Source organism: Heterodontus francisci, chromosome 4, assembly GCF_036365525.1.
Source record: "Heterodontus francisci isolate sHetFra1 chromosome 4, sHetFra1.hap1, whole genome shotgun sequence".
NCBI classification, from domain to species: Eukaryota; Metazoa; Chordata; class Chondrichthyes; order Heterodontiformes; family Heterodontidae; genus Heterodontus; species Heterodontus francisci.
In genome coordinates, this window is record NC_090374.1 from 69374347 (window position 1) to 69394864 (window position 20518).

Below are 20518 nucleotides of genomic sequence, written 5' to 3' on the forward strand. Positions count from 1 at the left end.
CTTTTTCCTCTCAGCTAGTCTCACAATTTCACCTGTCATCCATGGTTCCCTAATCTTGCCATTTCTACCCCTCATTTTCACAGGAACATGTCTCTCCTGCACGCTAATCAACCTCTCTTTAAAAGCCTCCCACATATCAAATGTGGATTTACCTTCAAACAGCTGCTCCCAATCTACATTCCCCAGCTCCTGCCGAATTTTGGTGTAGTTGGCCTTCCCCCAATTTAGCACTCTTCCTTTAGCACTGGACCACTCTCGTCTTTGTCCATGAGTATTCTGAAACTTACGGAATTGTGATCACTATTCCCAAAGTAGTCCCCAACTGAAACTTCAACCACCTGGCCGGGCTCATTCCCCAACACCAGGTCCAGTATGGCCCCTTCCCGAGTTGGACAATTTACATACTGCTCTAGAAAACCCTCCTTACAAATTCTGCTCCATCTAGACATCTAACACTAAGTGAATCCCAGTCAATGTTGGGAAAATTAAAATCTCCTATCACCACCACCCTGTTGCTCCTACATCTTTCCATAATCTGTTTACATATTTGTACGTCTATCTCACGCTCGCTGTTGGGAGGCCTGTAGTACAGCCCCAACATTGTTACCGCACCCTTCCTATTTCTGAGTTCTGCCCATATTGCCTCACTGCTCGAGTCCTCCATAGTGCCCTCCTTCAGCACAGCTGTGATATCCTCTTTGACCAGTAATGCAACTCCTCCACCCCTTTTACCTCCCTCTCTATCCCGCCGGAAGCATCGATATCCTGGGATATTTAGTTGCCAATCATGCCCTTCCCTCAACCAAGTCTCAGTAATAGCAATGACATCATACTCCCAGGTACTAATCCAGGCCCTAAGTTCATCTGCCTTACCTACTACACTTCTTGCATTAAAACAAATGCACCTCACACCACCAGTCCCTTTGCATTCATCAACTGCTCCCTGTCTACTCTTTCCCTTAGTCATGCTGACTTCATTATTTAGTTCCTTACAGGCTTTCGTTACTACCTCCTTACTGTCCACTGACCTCATTTGGTTCCCATCACCCTGCCACATTAGTTTAAACCCTCCCCAACAGCGTTAGCAAAAGCACCCCCAAGGACATTGGTTCCAGTCCGGCCCAGGTGTCGACCGTCCAATTTGTAATAGTCCCACCTCCCCCAGAACCGGTCCCAATGTCCCAAAAATCTGAACCCCTCCCTCCTGCACCATCTCTCAAGCCACGCATTCATCCTGACTAGGAAAAAAGTTTCTTCCTATCTAACCTATCAATGCCCCTCATAATTTTGTATACCTCAATCATATCTGCCCTCAGCCTTCTCTGCTCTAAGGAAAACAACCCCAGCCTTTTCAGTCTCTCTTCAAAGCTGAAATGCTCCAGCCCAGGCAACATCCTGGTGAATCTCTTCTGCACCCTCTCCAGTGCAATCACATCCTTCCTATAGTGTGGTGCCCAGAACTGTACACAGTACTCCAGCTGTGACCTAACTAGCATTTTATACAGCTCCATCATAACCTCCCTGCTCTTATATTCTATGCCTTGGCTAATAAAGGCAAGTATCCCATATGCTTTCCTCACCACCTTATCTACCTTTGCTGCTGCCTTCAGTGATCTATGGACAAGTACACCAAGGTCCCTCTGACCCTCTGTACTTCCTAGGGTCCTACCACCCATTGTATATTCCCTTGCCTTGTTAGTCCTTCCAAAATACATCACCTCACACTTCTCAGGATTAAATTCCATTTGCCACAGCTCGGCCCATCTTACCAGCCCATCTGTATCGTCCTGTAATCTAAGGCTTTCCTCCTCACTATTTACGACACCACCAGTTTTCGTGTCATCTGCGAACTTACTGATCATACCTCCTATATTCACGTCTAAATCATTAATGTACACTACAAACAACAAGGGTCCCAGCACCGATCCCTGCAGTACACCACTGGTCACAGGCTTCCACTCGCAAAAACAACCCTCGACCATTACCCTCTGCCTCCTGCCACTAAGCCAATTTTGGATCCAATTTGCCAAATTGTCCTGGATCCCATGCTCTCTTACCTTCTTATCCAATCTCCCATGCGGGACCTTATCAAAAGCCTTACTGAAATCCATATAGGCTGCATCAACTGCTTTACCCTCATCTACACATTTCATCACCGCCTCAAAAAAGTCAATTGTTAGTCAGACACGATCTCCCCCTGACAAAGCCATGCTGACTATCCCTGATTAATCCCTGCCTCTCCAAGTGCAGATTAACCCTGTCCCTCAGAATTTTTTCCAATATTTTCCCTACCACTGATGTTCGACTTACCGGCCTGCAATTACCTGGTTTATCCCTGCTGCCCTTCTTAAATAATGGTAACACATTCGCTGTCCTCCAGTCCTCTGGTACCTCTGCTGTGGCCAGAGAGGATTTGAAAATTTGTGTCAGAGACCCTGCTATCTCCTCCCTTGCCTCACATAACAGCCTGGGATACATCTCATCTGGGCTTGGGGATTTATCCACTTTTAGGCCTGCTGAAACAGCTAATCCTTCCTCCCTTTCAATGCTAATATGTTCAAGTATATCACAATCCCCCTCCCTGATCTCCACAACTACATCGTCCTTCTCCATAGTGAACACAGATGAAAAGTAATCATTTAAAACCTCACCTATGTCCTCCAGCTCCACACACAGATTGCCACTTTGGTCCCTAATGGGCCCTGCTCTTTCCCTGGTTATCCTCTTGCCCTTAATACACTTATAAAACGCCTTAGGATTTTCCTTTATCTTGCCTGCCAGTGTTTTTTCATGTCCCCTCTTCGCTCTCCTAATAACATTTTTAAGTACCCCCCTACACTTCCTATACTCTTCTAGTCCCTCCACTGTTTTCAGCACTATGAATCTGCCATGAACCTCCTTTTTTTACTGATCCAATCCTCTATATCCTTTGACATCCAGAGTTCCCTGGACTTGTTAGTCCTACCCTTCACCTTAATGGGTACATGTTGGCTCTAATCTACATATAGACTGGAAAAGTCAGATGGGAAAAGGTAGCCTAGATGAGGAGTTCATAGAATGTTTTTGGGATAGTTTCTTAGAACCGCACTATCTAGAGCCAACCAGAGAGCAGGCTATACTAGACCTGGTATTGTGCAACGAGATAGGGTTAATTGATGAATTCATAGTGAAAGCACCCTAGGTAGCAGTGACCACAATATGATTGAATTTTACATTCAGTTTGAGGGAGAGAAAAATGGGTCCAAGACTAGTATTTTAAACTTAAATAAGGGCAATTATGAGGGCATGAAAGCAGAGCAAGCTAAAGTAAACTGGCAAAGTAGGTTAAGGGATCGGTCAACAGAGATGCAGTGGCAGACATTTAAGGGGATATTTGAGAATACAGAGAAGAGATACATTCCAACAAGAAAGAAAAATTCCATGGGGAGGACCCACTAACTAAATAAGTCAAAGATAGTATCAAACTTAAAGAAAAAGCATTTAATTGCACAAAGATGGGTGGCAGGTCAGAATATTGGACGGAATATAAAAAACAGCAAAGAATGATTAAAGGATTGATAAGGAGGAAAAAAAAGTTAACAAGGTGAGCATTGGTACTATAGAAAGTGAGTTTAGGGAATTAATAAGGGAAAATAAGGAAATGGTAGATGAATTGAACAGGTATTTTACATTAGTCTTCATTATAGAGGATACAAGTAACATCCCAGAAATAGCTGTAAATCAGGAAATGGAAGGGAGGGAGGAACTCAAGAAAATTACAATCACCAGGGAACTAGCACTGAACAAATTGTTGGAGCTGTGGGCTGACAAGCCCCCGGGTCCTGATGGACTTCATCCTAGGGTGTTTAAAAAATGGCGAGTGAGATAGTTGATGCATTTGTTTTAATTTTCCAAAATTCTCTAGATTCGGGGAAGGTTCCATTCGATTGGAAAATAGCGAATGTAACTCTTTTATTCAAAAAGGGAGACAGAAAGCAGGAAACTACAGGCCAGTTAGCTTAACGTCAGTCTTCGGGGAAATGTTAGAAGCTATTATGAATGAGGTAATCAGGCAAAGTCAACTTGGTTTTGTGAAAAGGAAATCATGTTTAACCAATTTATTGGAGTTCTTTCAGGAAGTAACATGTGCTGTGGATAATAAAAGCTTATGATATGGGGGTAACATATTGATGTGGATAGAAGATTGGTTAGCTAACAGGAAACAGAGAGTGGGCATAACTGGGTCATTTTCTGGTTGACAAGATGTAACGAGTGGTGTGCCATAGGCATCAGTGCTGGGGCCTCAACTTTTTACAATTTACATAAATGACTTGGATGAAGGGACCGAAGATATGGTTGCTAAATTTGCTGATGACACAAAGATAGGTAGGAAAGCAAGTTGTGATGTGGATATAAGGAGGCTAGAAAGGGATATAAATAGCTTAAGTGAGTGGGCAAAGACCTGGCAAATGGAGTATAATGTGGGAAAATGTGAAATTGTTCATTTTGGCAGGAAAAGTAAAAAAGAAGCATATTATTTAAATGGTGAGAGATTGCAGAGCTCTGATCTGAGATGCAGAGGGATTTGGGTGTCCTATTGCATGAATCGCATAAGGTTAATATGCAGGTTCAGCAAGTAATTAGGAAAGCTAATAGAATGTTCTTGTTTATTGCGAGGGGAATTGAATACAAAAGTAGGAAGGTTATGCTTCAGTTATATAGACCATTGGTGAGACCTAATCTGGAGCACTGTGTACAGTATTGGTCTCCTTATTTAAGGAAGGATGCAAATGCTTGAGTAGCAGTTCAGAGAAGGTATGCTAATTAATTTATTTTAAAATATTGATACAGCACTGAAACAGGCCCTTTGGCCCACCAAGTCTGTGCCAACCAACAACCACCCATTTATACTAATCTTACATTAACCCCATATTCCCTACCACATCCCTACCATTCTCCTACACTAGGGGCAATTTACAATGGCCAATTTACCTATCAACCTGCGAGTCTTTGGCTGTGGGAGGAAACCAGAGCACCCGGTGGAAACCTACACAGTCATAGGGAGAACTTGCAAACTCCACCCAGAACTGAACCCGGGTCACTGGAGCTGTGAAGCTACGGTGCTAACCACTGCGCCACTGTGGCATGAGTGGGTTGTCTAATGAGGAAAGGTTGGACAGGCTAGGCTTGCATCCACTGGAGTTTAGAAGAGCAAGAGGTGACTTGATTGAAACATATAAGATCCTGAGGGGCCTTGACAGGGTGGATGTGGAAAGGATGTTTCCCCTTGTGGGAGAATCTAGAACTAGGGGTCACTATTTAAAAATAAGGGGTCACCTATTTAAGACAGAGATGAGGAGAAATTTTTTCTCTGAGGGTCGTGAGTCTTTGGAACGCTCTTCCTGAAAAGGCAGTGGAAGCAGAGTCTTTAAATATTCTTAAAGCAGAGGTAGATAGATTCATGATAAGCAAGGGGGTGAAATGTTATTGGGGGTAGGCAGGAATGTGGAGTCGAGGTTACAATCATATCAGCCATGATCTTATTGAATGGCAGAGCAGGCTCGAGGGCCCGAGTGACCTACCCCTGCTCCTAATTCGTATGTCCGTATGTTCATATGTTCAATCATGGCAGGCACATCGGCCAAACAGATTATATGACATGCATTGACACACTTCCCTCTCTCTTGCACAACCAGAGGCAGCAGGAGCTAACTGAAGGCGGACACTGCACCTGTATGCCCCTAACATGGAGGAGACGGTGCTGGCCATTATTGGGATACCCATTGTTGAGGCTGTGGCCAGCGATGAGGCAGAAATCATCAAAAATGACCATATCCTCATACTTAATTGTCCTCTTACATCCCACTTTCTCTTCATCCTACAATCTCTTCTAATTTACAAGCTGCAGATTTTGTAAGCATGCACTTCTTACTCCCCCACCACCCATCCCTCACTACAACCTTACCCTTTTGCCTTTCCTTTCAGATGCCGAAGTGATGCAACCTGGATAGGCAGAGAAGGAATGCAGGGCAGAGAGTGATTATGAAAACACAGCACTGGCATTTGATTTCACATTCACACCCACTAGCTCAGATATTGACACTGACTGTACCATAGAGGATAGATTAGAGGCGGGATGTGCACATGGTGAGACAACAGGCATTAAGTGCACTGCAACCAGGGCAGGGGGCAAGGATAGCACAGGTGCCAACTTGCTGGAACATAAGATAGCGCACAAGTTCCAACGTAGAGGATTCAGATGAGGGCTTTGATGTAGCAACCCATAGGAAAATGCTGATGGTATATAAAACTAAATGTTTGTTGCATTGGGAAGGCTGCCAGAAAGACTGTGTTCAATATCAAGGAGCATGGAGGAGTCCAGCAACAAGTTGGTACAGGCTTTGCACAGAACCTGAAACCCATCTTTTCTTGCATAAAAGTGGGGGCCAACTCCATTAGCAGACTTATGGACTCAATCATGATGCAGTGTCTGATGGTCGATGTTGCAACTTCCATTGCAGAACGAGCAGCAACCACCCAATGTCTGAGTGCTGCAGTGGAAGCTCAGACTGCTGTCATGCAAGATCAGCTTGTTGCCTTGAAAGCTCAGACTGCTGCCATCGTGGTTATGGATTACAATGTATAAAGGGTCTTGCAGGGTCTCACAGCAATCCAGCAATCTGAGCTCCGACACATTGCTAGGATCGCCTCATGGTGTGGTTGCTCAACATGGTCTTGCAAGGCTATCTGCAGTTTCTTTCACTGAAAGTCAGCAATCTTCCACCAGCCGCACTGCAGCCACTAGGGTAGTACCTGCGAAGGCGCACAGGCATAAGCACATGGAAGACAGGCACTAAGGGAATGTGTAATGGCAGTTAGTTGACCTTTGTATGCATTTATAAATTTGGTTTGGAATGTTTATTTCGTGGTAACTTTTATTTTTGCATTGTGGCCAAGTGGACACTGTGATGGTGAGTAACAGAGGGAAGTAAGGTGTGGAACTTTCAGTTAATGGGGAATTGGCGATGCTGTTACTAGTACCTCATTTGAATTAATTCTTCATGGACAGCCTGGGCAGAAAGAGGCTGTCTAGTTTACCTCCTTCGTTTCTCTTCTTCCTCCTACTTGTCCTTGTCCTCCTCCTCATGCTCCTGCTCCTCAGCTGCTGGTCATGTAGCTGGTGGCAAGAGCTGTTCCCCCCATGATGGTGAGCTTGTGCAGTACGCAGAAAGCTGTGAATCTTTACACCTGCTCCGCCCAGTACTTCAGGGCTCCTCCAGTGCAGTCCAGGCAGTGGAACTTTTGTTTCAGCATGAAAATGGTCTGCTGTATCACATTTTGCATGGCAGCCTGGCTTTCAATGTATGCATGCTGTGCTAGTGTGTTTGAGTTGCACACCAGATTCATCAGCCCTTGTCGCTCAATAGCCACCCTTTGGTTTGTCATGGTCACTCACATGCAAATGGAACAGCAGTGCATTGCAGAATGATGGCATCATGATTGCTGCCAGGATACTAGGCATTTGCTTGTCTGATTCGCTGTATATGGTTGCACACCAGCTGGACATTGAGGGAGTGGAAACCCTTTCACTTCCGATATATGGTAGAGTTAATAAGCACACTCCCAAAGCAATGTGCAAGCAGTCAATAGCTCCCTGCACCATGAGGAAGCCTGCAGTCCTAGCACAGCCACATGCTTGGTCCACCTGGTGTTCTCTGGCAAGAGAGAATTAAATGTTATCAGCTCTCTTGAAATACAGAGGCTCAGTAACCTCCCTTATGGAATGGTGGTCTGCAAACTACAAAATGTTGCAAGTACCTCCTGCTCCAGCCTGGAAGGATACAAATGCGTAGAAATTCATTACCATTGGCAATGTGGTTCTTCCTCTGTTCCGAGGTAGCAGTTGCGGCTGCAGCATATGGCAGATTTCAGTGAGGACGCCCTTATTGAAGCACACACATCATTCCTTACTGAGATTCAGGTAGGAGAATTGTTCCCTGAATACCATAGGTTGAGATAGCCTCGTGCTGAGAACCCGTCCCCCATTCCCCACTGTCCTCTTTCTCCAGCAGCTTGTCCTGCTTTGCATGGCGTCCGCTCATTCTCCCGGTCGTGCTGTATTCCAAGGGGAATGCCTACTACTGTACCCATGTCTGGAAGCAACAGGTTTGTGCAGAAGCCTTGAAGTCAGGGAAATGTCTTTCAGAAGGTGCCGCACCAATCCTGACAGATTTATGCAACTTGAAACATCTATGGAAAGGACCAAACACTTGTACAATTGTAGCAACAGCTACAAGAAAACAACCAGCATCTGTAAGTAATTGATGATCCCTTTAAATAGCACTGTGAGGCAAGGTGGGGGGATCCTTCTAGCTGTTTAACTGTGTTCAGTTCTGCGAGGTGAAGTGAGGGCATTAGCTAAAATGTTGAGCTCTGAAATTGGACTGCTGGCGTCAATTCAGCGTAGCGTGCTAATTGATGTCATGATCTGTCTGCTCTGCATGCATCATTGGGATGTTAGCTGCACGTGCATTAACGTCCTTACCAAGATCGCGTCCAGTGTGATCTGAACCCAATATGACCCCCCTCCCCGAATGAATTTTCAAGAGTTAGAGATGGAAAATTTCCTTTTACATTGCATCATTTACAAAATTGCAAACACTTTGGAATAATTGTTGATTTTTCACACTTTGAAATAAAAGAGAAAAGCATAGAATTTTGCATTAGAGAGAAATGTCATTCAGCCCATCACACAGATGTGGCTTTCGGAAGAGTTTTATCTGCTAAAGCCCACATTTTTACCCTTTCACTTTTCTATTTTCCAAATAGTTATTCCTTTAATTTTTAAAGGCCGTAATGGTCTGCTTCTCTATTGTTTCTCGTGGGGTCTTCTATGTTCGAACAACTCTGCGTAATTTTTTAAAAATCTCCTTCATTGTTGATTTTCAATTTATGCCCTCTAGTTAACCACACTGAGATGAGAGTGACTGTCCTTGACATCAAGGCAGCATTTGACTAAGTATGGCATCAAGGAGCCCGAGCAAAACTGGAGTCAATGGGAATCAGAGGGAAAATTCTGCACTGGTTGGAATCGTACCGAGTGCAAAGGAAGATGGTTGTCCTCGGCCCAACCATCTTCAGCTGCTTCATCAATGACCTTCCTTCAATCATAAGGTCAGAAGTGGGGATGCTTGCTGATGATAGCACAATGTTCAGCACCATTCGCAACTCCTCAGATATTGAAGCAGTCCATGTAGAAATGCAGCAAGACCTGGACAATATCCAGGCTTGGGCTGATAAGTGGCAAGTGACATTCGTGCCACACAAGTGCCAGGCAATGACCGTCTCCAACAAGAGAGAATCTAACCATCTCCCCTTGACATTCAATGGCATTATGATTGCTGAATCCCCCACTATCAACATACGAACATACGAATTAGGAGCAGGAGTAGGCCACTCAGCCCCTCGAGTGGCTGAACTGATTACTCTACATTTCCACCGACCCCCGATAACCTTTCAACTCCTTGCTCATCAAGAATCTATCTACCTCTGCCTTAAAAATATTCAAAGTCTCTGCTTCCACTGTCTTTTGAGGAAGAGAATCCCAAAGACCCACGACCCTCTGAGAGAAAAAATTTCTCCTCATCTCTGTCTTAAATCGTGGGGGTTACCATTGACCAGAAACTGAACTGTAGTAGCCATATAAATACCGTGGTTACAAGAGCAGGTCAGAGGCTAGAAATCCTGCGACAAGTAACTAACCTCCTGATTCCCCAAAGCCTGTCCACCATCTACAAGACACAGTCAGGAGTGTGATGGAATACTCTCCACTTGCCTGGATGGGTGCAGCTCCAACAATACCCAAGAAGCTTGCCATCATCCAGCACAAAGCAACTCGCTTGATTGACACGCCATCTACAAACATTCTCTCCCTCCACCATTGACGCATAGTGGCAGCAGTGTGTACCATCTACTCGATGCACTGCAGCAACGCACCAAAGCTACTCAGGCAGCACCTTCCAAACCCACGATCTCTACCACCGAGAAGGAAATGCGCAAGAAATGCATGGGAACACCACCACTTGCAAGTTCCCCTCCAAGCCACACACCATCCTGACTTGGAACTATATTGCCGTTCCTTCACTGTCGCTGGTCAAAACCCTGGAACTCCCTTCCTAATAGTACTGTGGGTATACCTACGCCACATGGACTGCAGCGGTTCAAGAAGGCGGCTCACCACCGCCTTCTCAAGGGCAAGTAAGGATGGGCAGTAAATGCTGGCGTGGCCAGCGACACCCACAGCCTATGAAAGGAATAAAAAAAAAATGCTGACCAGTGGAATAGATTTTTTTGCAATTTTCTTTCTCCAAACTTCTCATAATCTTGAACATTTGTATTAAGTCTCCTCTTAACCTTTCTTCTTATGAAAAGACCCCCAATTTCTTTAGTCTGTCTCATAACTAAAGCCTCTCATCCATGGTGTCATATTATTGAATCATTTCTGCACCTACTTCATGATGTAGTGGCGTGATGGAATATTGATTAATACAGCAGCCCCCATTTCATTTTCTGTTTCTCCATCTCTTTGGAATACTTTTTAACAATGAGTGTTCAGCGCCCAGTCCTGCCCTAGCCAACATCTTGGTTGATGCTATCGTATATAGCAATTTGTGTCTTTAGCTCACCAACTTTATTCACAATATTTAATGCATGTAAGTACGTAGATAGGGTAATATATCTGCTCAAAGATCACTTAATGATTTAATAAAAGACAGGGATTAATTAATACCAGTTGATCTTCCATGATATTGCCTTCAGATTGATATGGATTGGGCTCATCCTCCCTGCTGCTGATGATGGGCGGTCCTAACTGTGTCATGATTAGAAATGGAGACCTCGCTGCCCTTCATCCCTTTTCCTATGTCTGAAACCTTTCTTCTTCTTCTATGAGTGAAAACACTCACTTTTTCCTCCCTCTCTCTTAGATTTCTTCCTCTCCACTGCATAGCTGTACCGTGACTGTATTTTACAATCATAAAAGGAAGAAGGCCCTTCAGCCATTTGATCGCAAACTTCCAGCACAACAAATCCACCACACTGTCATATAGACAGTGCTCTTTCAGTATGTAAAATTGACAAATCCAATAAAAAAAATGCATCGACTGAGATCAGTTTTTAACAATTGTTAAAATATAGCTCATTTGAAACTATCATAGACACAAGGACATGCTCGAAGCCCAGTACAAAGTCCTTTCTAACATCACCTATTGTCTGTGTCTACAGGTTTTGCTCTGGCCATTTTGTCTCATTTGCTCTGCTCAAGATTCTCCATGTTTGCAGCCAAACTTCTCATGCACATGATGGTTGCCTGCCTGGGAACTCAGGTAACATTTTATCAGAACTGCTTTGATTGAGATTTAACCATATGAAATATTCATTAATCCCAGTCTTAAATTGTGTACAATATAGTTATTTCATTGATTAATTTTTTTGCACAGCAGTGTACAACACAAGAATAAAAAAGTAGGTTTTCCTTTGACATCGTTTTTTGGATAACTCCTGTAATAATAATTCCTGTACTACTATTGTTACAGATGCTCATTCAGCAACAAAACTGCTGCCCTTAAACATGACTAATAATCCAGGAGCAAACCATTAGAAATCTCCAATATTTTCAGTGGATATCAGGGATTTTGACATCTATGAAAGCACTTTTATTAATTCATGCATTCGCACATGTGTATGTGGAGTGAGGTCTCATTTACCACAGAGTGGTATGCATGTAGCCTAGTATAATAAGTCCTTTCTAACATCACCTATGGTCCGTGTCTACAGGTTTTGCCCTGGTTATTTGATCTTACTTGCTCAGTTCAAGGTTCTCTGTGTTTGCAGCCGAATTTCTCATGCACATGATGGGAAACATAAAGAAAGATTTTAGCTAAAGGCACTATATTTGAATATGTGAAGAAATTACATTAAAATAGATGAATTAATTGCACAGACAGAAATTTGTGGGCTTGATCTAATAGCCATTGTGGAGAACAGCAGCGAGTTTCAAAAAGTGCGTGCGAATGTGCACTGCGGAGCCAGTGCGATATTTTGCGCATCGGCTCATTTGCATGGAGGGGACAGAACCCCCACCCCCAATGACTTAGAGGGGTAGAGGGGGTAGCTGCTTCGTCCCTGGCAATGGCGTCCGGCGCTAGTGCGCCGGCGCCATTTTTAAATTATTATATAAAGGGCTTCAAGCCCTTACAAGTAATTTGAATTTTTCAAGTGAAATGGAGGGAACAATTAAATTTATAAAATTAATAAAAGATTGAAGCCCCTCTCCCACCCCTGCAATGACCAAACACTTCATTTATTGTCTTTGCCACACAAAAAAAGTTTCTTCCCATCACAAACTTCCCCCCTGAACTTTGTTTCCTTTACCCTTCAACCCCTTCTCACCATCCCCTCAGCCAATAGTAGGAGCCTTCCCCACTCCCCACTGACCTGAAAATTTCACTACTCCCCCCTCCCCACCAGTGTTATACTTCTGATCTCCGAACAGAGATCTGAAGGCGTGGGACTTCCGAAAATTGGCCGGAATATCGACGTGGGATGGCTGTTGCGACAAGGTAAGTAATTGTTCTTTAATTATTATCTATTTAAATATGTTAAATCGGTTTTTTTGCTGAGCAGTGATGGAGCCGCCCCGTGGCCTTGCCGCTGCCAGTAAAATGGGGCAGGGCCTTCTCGACATCGAGGCCCGTGGCGGGTCTCGTCCGGAAGGATTTTCCGGGACTCCTCGCCATGACCCCTGTTGTTGGGGGGCTAGTAAAATTCAGCCCATGGCTGCAAAGAGACCAAAGTTGGGAATTGAATTTTCCTGGCTACTTGACTTTTAGACAACATAGGCAAAATGGAAAAGGAGGAGGAGTTGCACTCATAAAAAAGAATGGGATAAAAATGGTAGAGAAAAGGGTCTTTAGCTCAGAAAGTCAAGACATAGACTTGGTAGAATCAGTTTGGGTGGAGCTGAGAAACAACAAGGGGCAGAAAGTACTGGTGGGAGTAGTTTATAGACCCTTTAATAATGGTTGTGGTATTTGGCAGAATATATATCAACGTTCCTGGCTGCAGGGTTTTCGGAAGAGATAGCGAGGGGGATAAAAAAGGAGGGGGGGTGGCAATTTTGGTCAAAGAAACAATTAAAGCTGCGAGGAGGGATGATATGTTAGAAGGATCATCAAATAAGGCCATATGGATTGAGCTAAGGAACAAAAAGGGGGCTGTCACTCTACTGGGAGTGTGCTGTGGACCCCCAAACAGTCAGAGGGAGACAGAAGAGCAAATATGTAAGAAAATCTCTGAGAAGTGCAAAAACAACAGGGCAGTAATAGAAGGGGATTTTAACTACCTCAATATTAACTGATCTAGTTTTAGTGTAAAAGGAATGAAGGGAACAGAATTCTTAAGGCATATTCAGGAGAACCTTTTTGGCCTGTATGTAGCATGTCCAACAAGAGAGGGAGTGATTCTGGACTTGGTTTTAGATAATGAAGCTGGGCAGGTGGAGGGAGTGGCAGTGGGAGAGCATTTTGGTGGTAGGGGTCATAACTCAATTTAAACATAATATGGAAAAGGACAGTGTTAGAACAGGAGTTAAAGTTCTAAATTGAGGCAAGGCCAATTTTTCGAAGCTGAGGAGTGATTTAACAAAAATGGACTGGAAACAGCTACTTGAAGGTAAATCAGTGTCGGAGCAGTAGGAGGCATTCAAAGGGGAGATTCAAGGTGTTCAGTGTAAACGTGCTTCCACAAAGAAAAAGGGTGGGGCGGCCAAATCTAGAGCCCCCGGATGCCATGGAGCATACAGGGTAAGTTAAGGCAGAAAAGGAAAGCTAATGTTAGACACTGAGAACTCAATACTACAGAAAGCGAGAGGAGTATAGAAAATGGAGGGCTGAAATCAAAAAGGAAATTGGATAGCAAAGAGAGGGCATGAAATAATATTGGCAAGTAAAATCAAGGTGAACCCAAAGATGTTTATCGATACATTAAGTGTAAGAGGATAACTAAGGAAAGAGTAGGGCCCATAAAAAAATAAAAAGGTAACCTATGTGCAGAGGCGGAAGATGTAGGTATGGTTCTAAATGAATACTTTGCATATGTCTGCACAAAAGAGGCATTGTAGTTAAGGAGGAGGGCAGTGACAATATAAATATAAGGAGAGAGGAAGTATTAAGGGGATTAGCATCCTTGAAAGTGGATAAAGCACCAGGGCCAGTTGAAATATACACCAAGCTGTTAAAAGAAGCCAGGGAGGAAAGAGCAGATGCTCTGACCATCATTTTCCAATCCTCACTGGATGCAGATATGGTGCCGGAGGATTGAAGGACTGCTAACATTGTATCTTTGTTAAAAAAGGGAATGGGGGACATACCGAATAATTACAGGCCAGTCAGTCTAACCTCGGTAGTAGGCAAATTATTGGAATTAGTTCTGAGAGACAGGATAAACTGTCACTTAGAAAGGCATGGAGTAATCAAGGACAGTCAGCATGGATTTGTTGAGGGAAGATCATGTCTGACTAACTTGACTGAATTTTTTGAGGAGATAACAAGGAAGAATAAAGAGGGTAGTGCAGTTGATGTGGTAAACATAGATTTTAGTACGGCTTTGACAAGGTCCCACATGGCAGGCTGTTAAAAAAAAATTCCTTGGGATCCAGGGGAATGTAGCAAGGTGGATACAAAACTGGCTCAGTGGCAGGAAACAAAGGGTAATGGTTGATGGGTGTTTTTGCGACTGGATGGCTGTTTCCAGTGGTGTTTTGCAGGTCTCAGTACTAAGTCCCCTGCTTTTTCTGGTATATAGTAATTATTTGGACTTAAATGTAGGGGGCATGATTAAGAAGTTTGCTCACGAAGCAAAAATTAGTCGCATGGTGAGGAGGGAATCTGTAGACTGCAGGAAGGTATCAATGGACTGGTCAGGTGGGCAGAAGAGTGGCAAATAGAATTCACTCCAGAGAAGTGTGAGGTGATGCATTGAAGTCAAACAAGGTAAAGCAGTACACAATAAATTGGAGGATACTGAGAGGTGTAGAGAAAGTAAGGGATCTTGGAGTGCATGTCCACAGATCCCTGAAGGCAGGATGACAAGTTGACAGGGTGGTTAAGAAAGCATATAGAATGTTTTCCTTCATTAGCCAAGGCATAGAATATAAGAGTAGAGAGAATATGCTGGAGCTATATAAAAACCCGTTAGACCACAAGCTGAGTACTGGTTACAGAAAGGATGTAATTGCACCCAAGAGGTTACAGGAGATGCAGGAGGATGTTGCCAGGACTGGAAAATTGCAGCGATGAGGAAATATTGGATAGGCTCCGGTAGTTTTCCTCAGAACAGAGGAGGCTAAGGGGAGATTTGATTGAGGTGTACAAGGTTGTGAGGGGCCTGGATAGAGTGGATGGAAAGGACCTGTTTCCCTTAGCAGAGGGATTAGGGGGCACAGATTTAAAGTGATTGGTAGAAGGATTAGAGGGGAGATAATGAAAAATGTTTTCACCCAGAAGGTGGTAGGGGTCTGGGACTTGCTGCCTGAAAGGGTAATAGAGGCAGAAACCCTCAACTCATTTGAAAGGAGCCAGGATATGCCCCTGAATTAGCGTAAGCTTCAGGGATACGGACCAATTGCTGGACAATGGGATTCGGCTGAATGGTTCGTTTTCAGTGGGCACAGACATGGTGGGAAGAGTGGCCTCCTTCATAAATTTTTCTACATTTTCTAAATATTCTTAATATCTGAAGAGGAGGAATGTTCAGGGATGTGGGGAAAGGGCGGGGGAGTGCCAGTATGTGAATTGCTCCTTAGGAGGGCCAGCACAGACATGATAGATCGAATGGCCGCCTTCTGTGCTGTAATGATTCTATGAAATTAGAGATGCATGTAATAAAAGTGGTACAGTATTCATGGGAGCTTTAATCCTTGTTTGCACCAGGCAAACCAATAATGTGGAAGATGAGTTTGGGGATTCTGGATAGTTTTATGGATCAGTATTTCAAGGAACCAACTAGGAAACGGTCTATTTTAGATTCAGTATTGTACAATGAGACAGGGTTAATGAATTGCATTTTAGTAAGGGAGCCTCTGGGGAAGAGTGACCATATTTTGAAAGAATTTTGTATTGAGTTTGAGACTGATTTAGTTAATAACAAAAGCTTGTATTTATGTAACACCTGTAACATAACAAAATGTCCTGAGACACTTCACAGGAGCATTATAAAACAAAATTAGACACTGACACACATAAGGTAATATTAGGGCAGATGGCCAAAACTTCGTCAAAGAGCTAGGGTTAAGGTGTATCTGAAAGGAAGAAATAGAGATTGCGAGGTTGAGGGAAGGAATTCCAGAGCTTAGGGGCTAGGCAGCTGAAGGTACAGCCAACAATGGTAGACGAGTTAAAATTGGGTATGTTCAAGAGGCCAGAATTAGAGCACAGATATCTTGGCATGCTTTGGGACTGGAAGAGATTACAGAGATAGGGAAAGGCAAGGTCATGGAGGAATTTAAAAAGAATTAACATTTTAAAATCGAGGCATTGCTTTTTTTAATTTGTTCGTGGGATGTGGGCATCGCTGTCTAGGCCAGCATTTATTGTCCATCCCGAATGGCCCTTGAGAAGGTGGTGGTGAGCTGCCTTCTTGAACCGCTGCAATCCTTGGGATGAGAGAGAGAGACTGCTTTTGATATCAAGGCAACATTTGACTAAGTATGGCATCAAGGAGCCCTACCAAAACTGGAGTCAATAGGAATCGGGTGGGGAGGGGGGTTGGGGGGGAAATACTCCACTGGTTGGAATCTTCACAAATGAAGATGGTTGTGGTCGTTGGTGGTCAATCATCTCAACCCTAGGTCATCACTGCAGGAGTTCCTCAGGGTAGTGTCCGAGGCCCAACCATCTTGAGCTGCTTCATCAATGACCTTCTCTCCACCATAACGCCAGAAGTGGGGATGTTCGCTGATGATTGCACAACGTTCAGTACCAAACACGTCTCCTCAGATACTGAAGCAGTCCTTGTCAAGATGCAGCAAGATCTGGACAACATCCAGGCTTGGGCTGATAAGTGGCAAGTAACATTTGCGCCACACAAGTGCCAGGCAATGACTCTCACCAACAAGAGAGAATCTAACCATCTCCCCTCTGACATTCAACAGCATTACCATCACTCAGTCCCCCACGATCAACATCCAGGGGCTTACCATTGACCAGAGATTTAATTGGACCAGCCATGTAAATATTGTGGCTACAAGAGCAGATCAGAGGTTGGGAATTCTGTGGCGAGAAACCCATCTCCTGACTCCCCAAAGCCTGTCCACCATGTGCAAGGCACAAGTCAGGAGTATGATGGAATACTCTCCACTTGTCTGGATGGGTGCAGCTCCAACAACACTCAAGGAGCTTGACACTAGCCAAGACAAAGCAGCCCGCTTGATTGGCACCCCATCCACCACCTTAAACATTCACTCCCTCCACCACCAACACACAGTTGCAGCAGTGTGTACCATCTACAAGATGCAAAGCAGCAACTCGCCAAATATCCTTCAACAGCACCTTCCAAACCTGTGACCTCTACCATCTAGAGTAGATGTATGGGAACACGAACACCTGCAAGTTCCCCTCCAAACTACACACCATCCTGACTTGGAACTATATTGCCCTTCCTTCACTGTCGCTGGGTCAAAATCCCCGAACTCCCCTCCGAACAGCACTGTGGGTATACCTACACCAGAGGGACTGCAGCAGCTCACCACCACTTTCTCAGGGGCAATTAGGATGGACAATAAATTCTGGCCTTGCCAGTGATGTTCACATCCCAAGAATGGATGAAAGAAAAACTGGGAAGTCTGGAACTGGGCTGGAATTTTATGGTGCCTCAGGGAGCTAATGGAAAGGCGGGGGTCGGCGAAAAATCGGGTGGGAGGGGACTGGGTGACATGCCAATCACCTTCTTGCAGCTGCTGGCATTTTACCGGCAGTGGGGAAGGTGCGGATGGCACTCCCTCCCAGAGGCCAAATGAGGCACTTCAGAGCCTCTTCCTGCCATTGCCAATATCTACCACGTGGTGAGACATCCAGGTATAGCCTGGCAGTTTCCTTTTGGGCTGGGGGGCGCGGGGGGGCCCTCCTGATTGCGTACCCTGTGGCCCATGTAGGGCCACTCCTGTGCAAACACCCTCCCCCATCCGGTGCCCTCACCAACTGCCCCTACCCTCCTCGCTGAAGCCTGCCAGACTGGCCCCAGAGACCCCGACCCCACTTATCTGGGTTCCGGGGGGCCTGGTTGCAAACCCAGCAGCCAGTGCCACTGCTGGGATTCAAGGGCTGCTAGCCCCTCCGAAAGGGACGGGAGTCCACTTGCAGCTCCCGGTACTGGCCAAGTCAAGTTTGCCCCGACTTTCCAGCCGGTGGACGGGGCGACCGCTGGCCCATAAAATCCTGGCCTGGGGGTCACAATCTTAGAATAAGGTGTCAGCCTATTTAGGACTTAGGTGAGGAGAAATTCCCTCACTCATAGGATTGTGAGCTTTTGGAATTTTGTACCCCATAGAGATTAGGATGCTCAGACATTGAGTGTATTCCAAAGAGACTGATAAATTTTGGGGTATCAAGGGAATTAAGGAATATGGGGATTGTGCGGGTAGGTGTAGCTGAGGTGGAAGATCAGCCATAATCGTTTTGAATGGCAGAGCAGGCTCGAAGGGGCAAATGTCCTACCCCTGCTCCTATTTCTTATGTTCTTAGACATGCTGAAATTGTAAAAGTTACTTATGTCCAAAATGTTTAAGTTGTGCTTAAGTACAAAGGAATCTTATTCATCCTTTACACACAGTGGTAATTGATTTGATTTGCTGCAATCTCCTACTCTTTCATCCAAGTCTTCTGTATTTATTGTCATAACCATTTGAAGGAACTTGACATTAGTCATTCTGCATGGTTTCATAGGTTAATGCTGCTACATTGGAGTTTGAAAGGATGGAAATATAATAGCCGAATTCACCACAAGATATGCAGAGTACGATAAGGTTCACTGCAGGTTAAGGAAGATAGGTTCAGCTGTTTATTTCAGTTTAAAAGATGAAACTTTGATCCATGTATGTGATACTGGCCCCAATGTTATTAGGTACAAATACTGCCAAACACACAATGCTGACTTGTGTGCTTGAATGACATTTTGTCATTTTATGGGTAGATTTGAGAATAACATAGAGATGCCCAAAAGCTGACAGAAATTAAAATATAAAAACAGATTTTCAACATTTCCAGTTTTTTTTAGTCTCGACTATTCGATTCAACTTCTTTGTAAAAAACTTGCATTTATATAGTGCCATTCACAACCACCAGACGTCTCAAAGTGCTTTAAAACCAATGAAATGTAGTCACTGTTGCAATGTAGGAAACGGGCAACCAATTTGTACACAGCAAGCTCCCGCAAACAACAATGTGACAATGACCAGGTAATCTGTTTTTGTAATGTTGATTAGTGATAAATATTAGCCAGGACACCAGGGATAACTCACCTGCTCTTCAAAATAGTGCCATGGGATCTTTTATGTCCATCTGAGAAGGCAGACAGAGCCTTGCTTTAACATATTATCCAAAATGCAACACCTCCAACAGTGCAACACTCACTCAATACTGCACTGGAGTGCCTGCCTTAATTTTTATGCTCAAGGTTTGGAGTGGGACTTGAATCCAGAACCTTATAATTCAGAGTTAAGAGCCATGACTGACACATATTTGTAATTGCAATTGGAGTGATTCTGTGCTTCATCATTTACTTCCTTGTGGAGGGTAACGGAGGAACAATTACTGCTTGCATTTGTTAAATATGGGGCTAGTCCCTGAAAAACAAGAGTCTTTTTGTTTGGACATTTTATTTCAGTTTCATTCACTTATTTTCATTCACTTATTCTCATTAAATGTTTAAGTGGAGGCAATTGTGATTCATCAAAGACTAGGGGCTGGATTATGAGTTGAAGGTGGGGCTCCTGGTGCCTGGCCGAAAAGATGGGGGGGTGGTGGGGGGGAGCCCCGCTTCTGCCTTTTCGTGCACCTCGCAGAGCGATATTTCTGGTCATTTTGATTCAAAGTTTTAGGAGGTGAGATTTTAAGGGACGGGGATCCCACAGGGCGGCACAGTGGCGCAGTGGTTAGCACCGCAGCCTCACAGCTCCAGCGACTCGGGTTCAAATCTGGGTACTGCCTGTGTGGAGTTTGCAAGTTCTCCCTGTGTCTGCGTGGGTTTCCTCCGGGTGCTCCGGTTTCCTCCCACATGCCAAAGACTTGCAGGGTGATAGGTTAATTGGTCATTATAAATTGCCCCTAGTATAGGTAGGTGGTAGGGAAATATAGGGACAGGTGGGGATGTGGTAGAAATATGGAATTAGGGTAGGATTAGTATAAGTGGGTGGTTGATGGTCGGCATAGACTCGGTGGGCCAAAGGGCCTGTTTCAGTGCTGTATCTCTAAACTTCCATGAGCTG

At 44.4% G+C, this 20518-nt stretch overlaps 1 protein-coding gene across 1 annotated transcript in view; it reads left to right on the forward strand.

The window, feature by feature from the left end:
* adgrv1 (adhesion G protein-coupled receptor V1) overlaps positions 1-20518 on the forward strand; it is an 810104-nt gene that overhangs the window by 553923 nt on the left and 235663 nt on the right. Inside the window, exon 83 of the mRNA XM_068029668.1 lies at positions 11263-11363. Coding sequence (XP_067885769.1) covers positions 11263-11363 — 101 coding nt within the window. The remainder of the gene's footprint in view (positions 1-11262; positions 11364-20518) is intronic.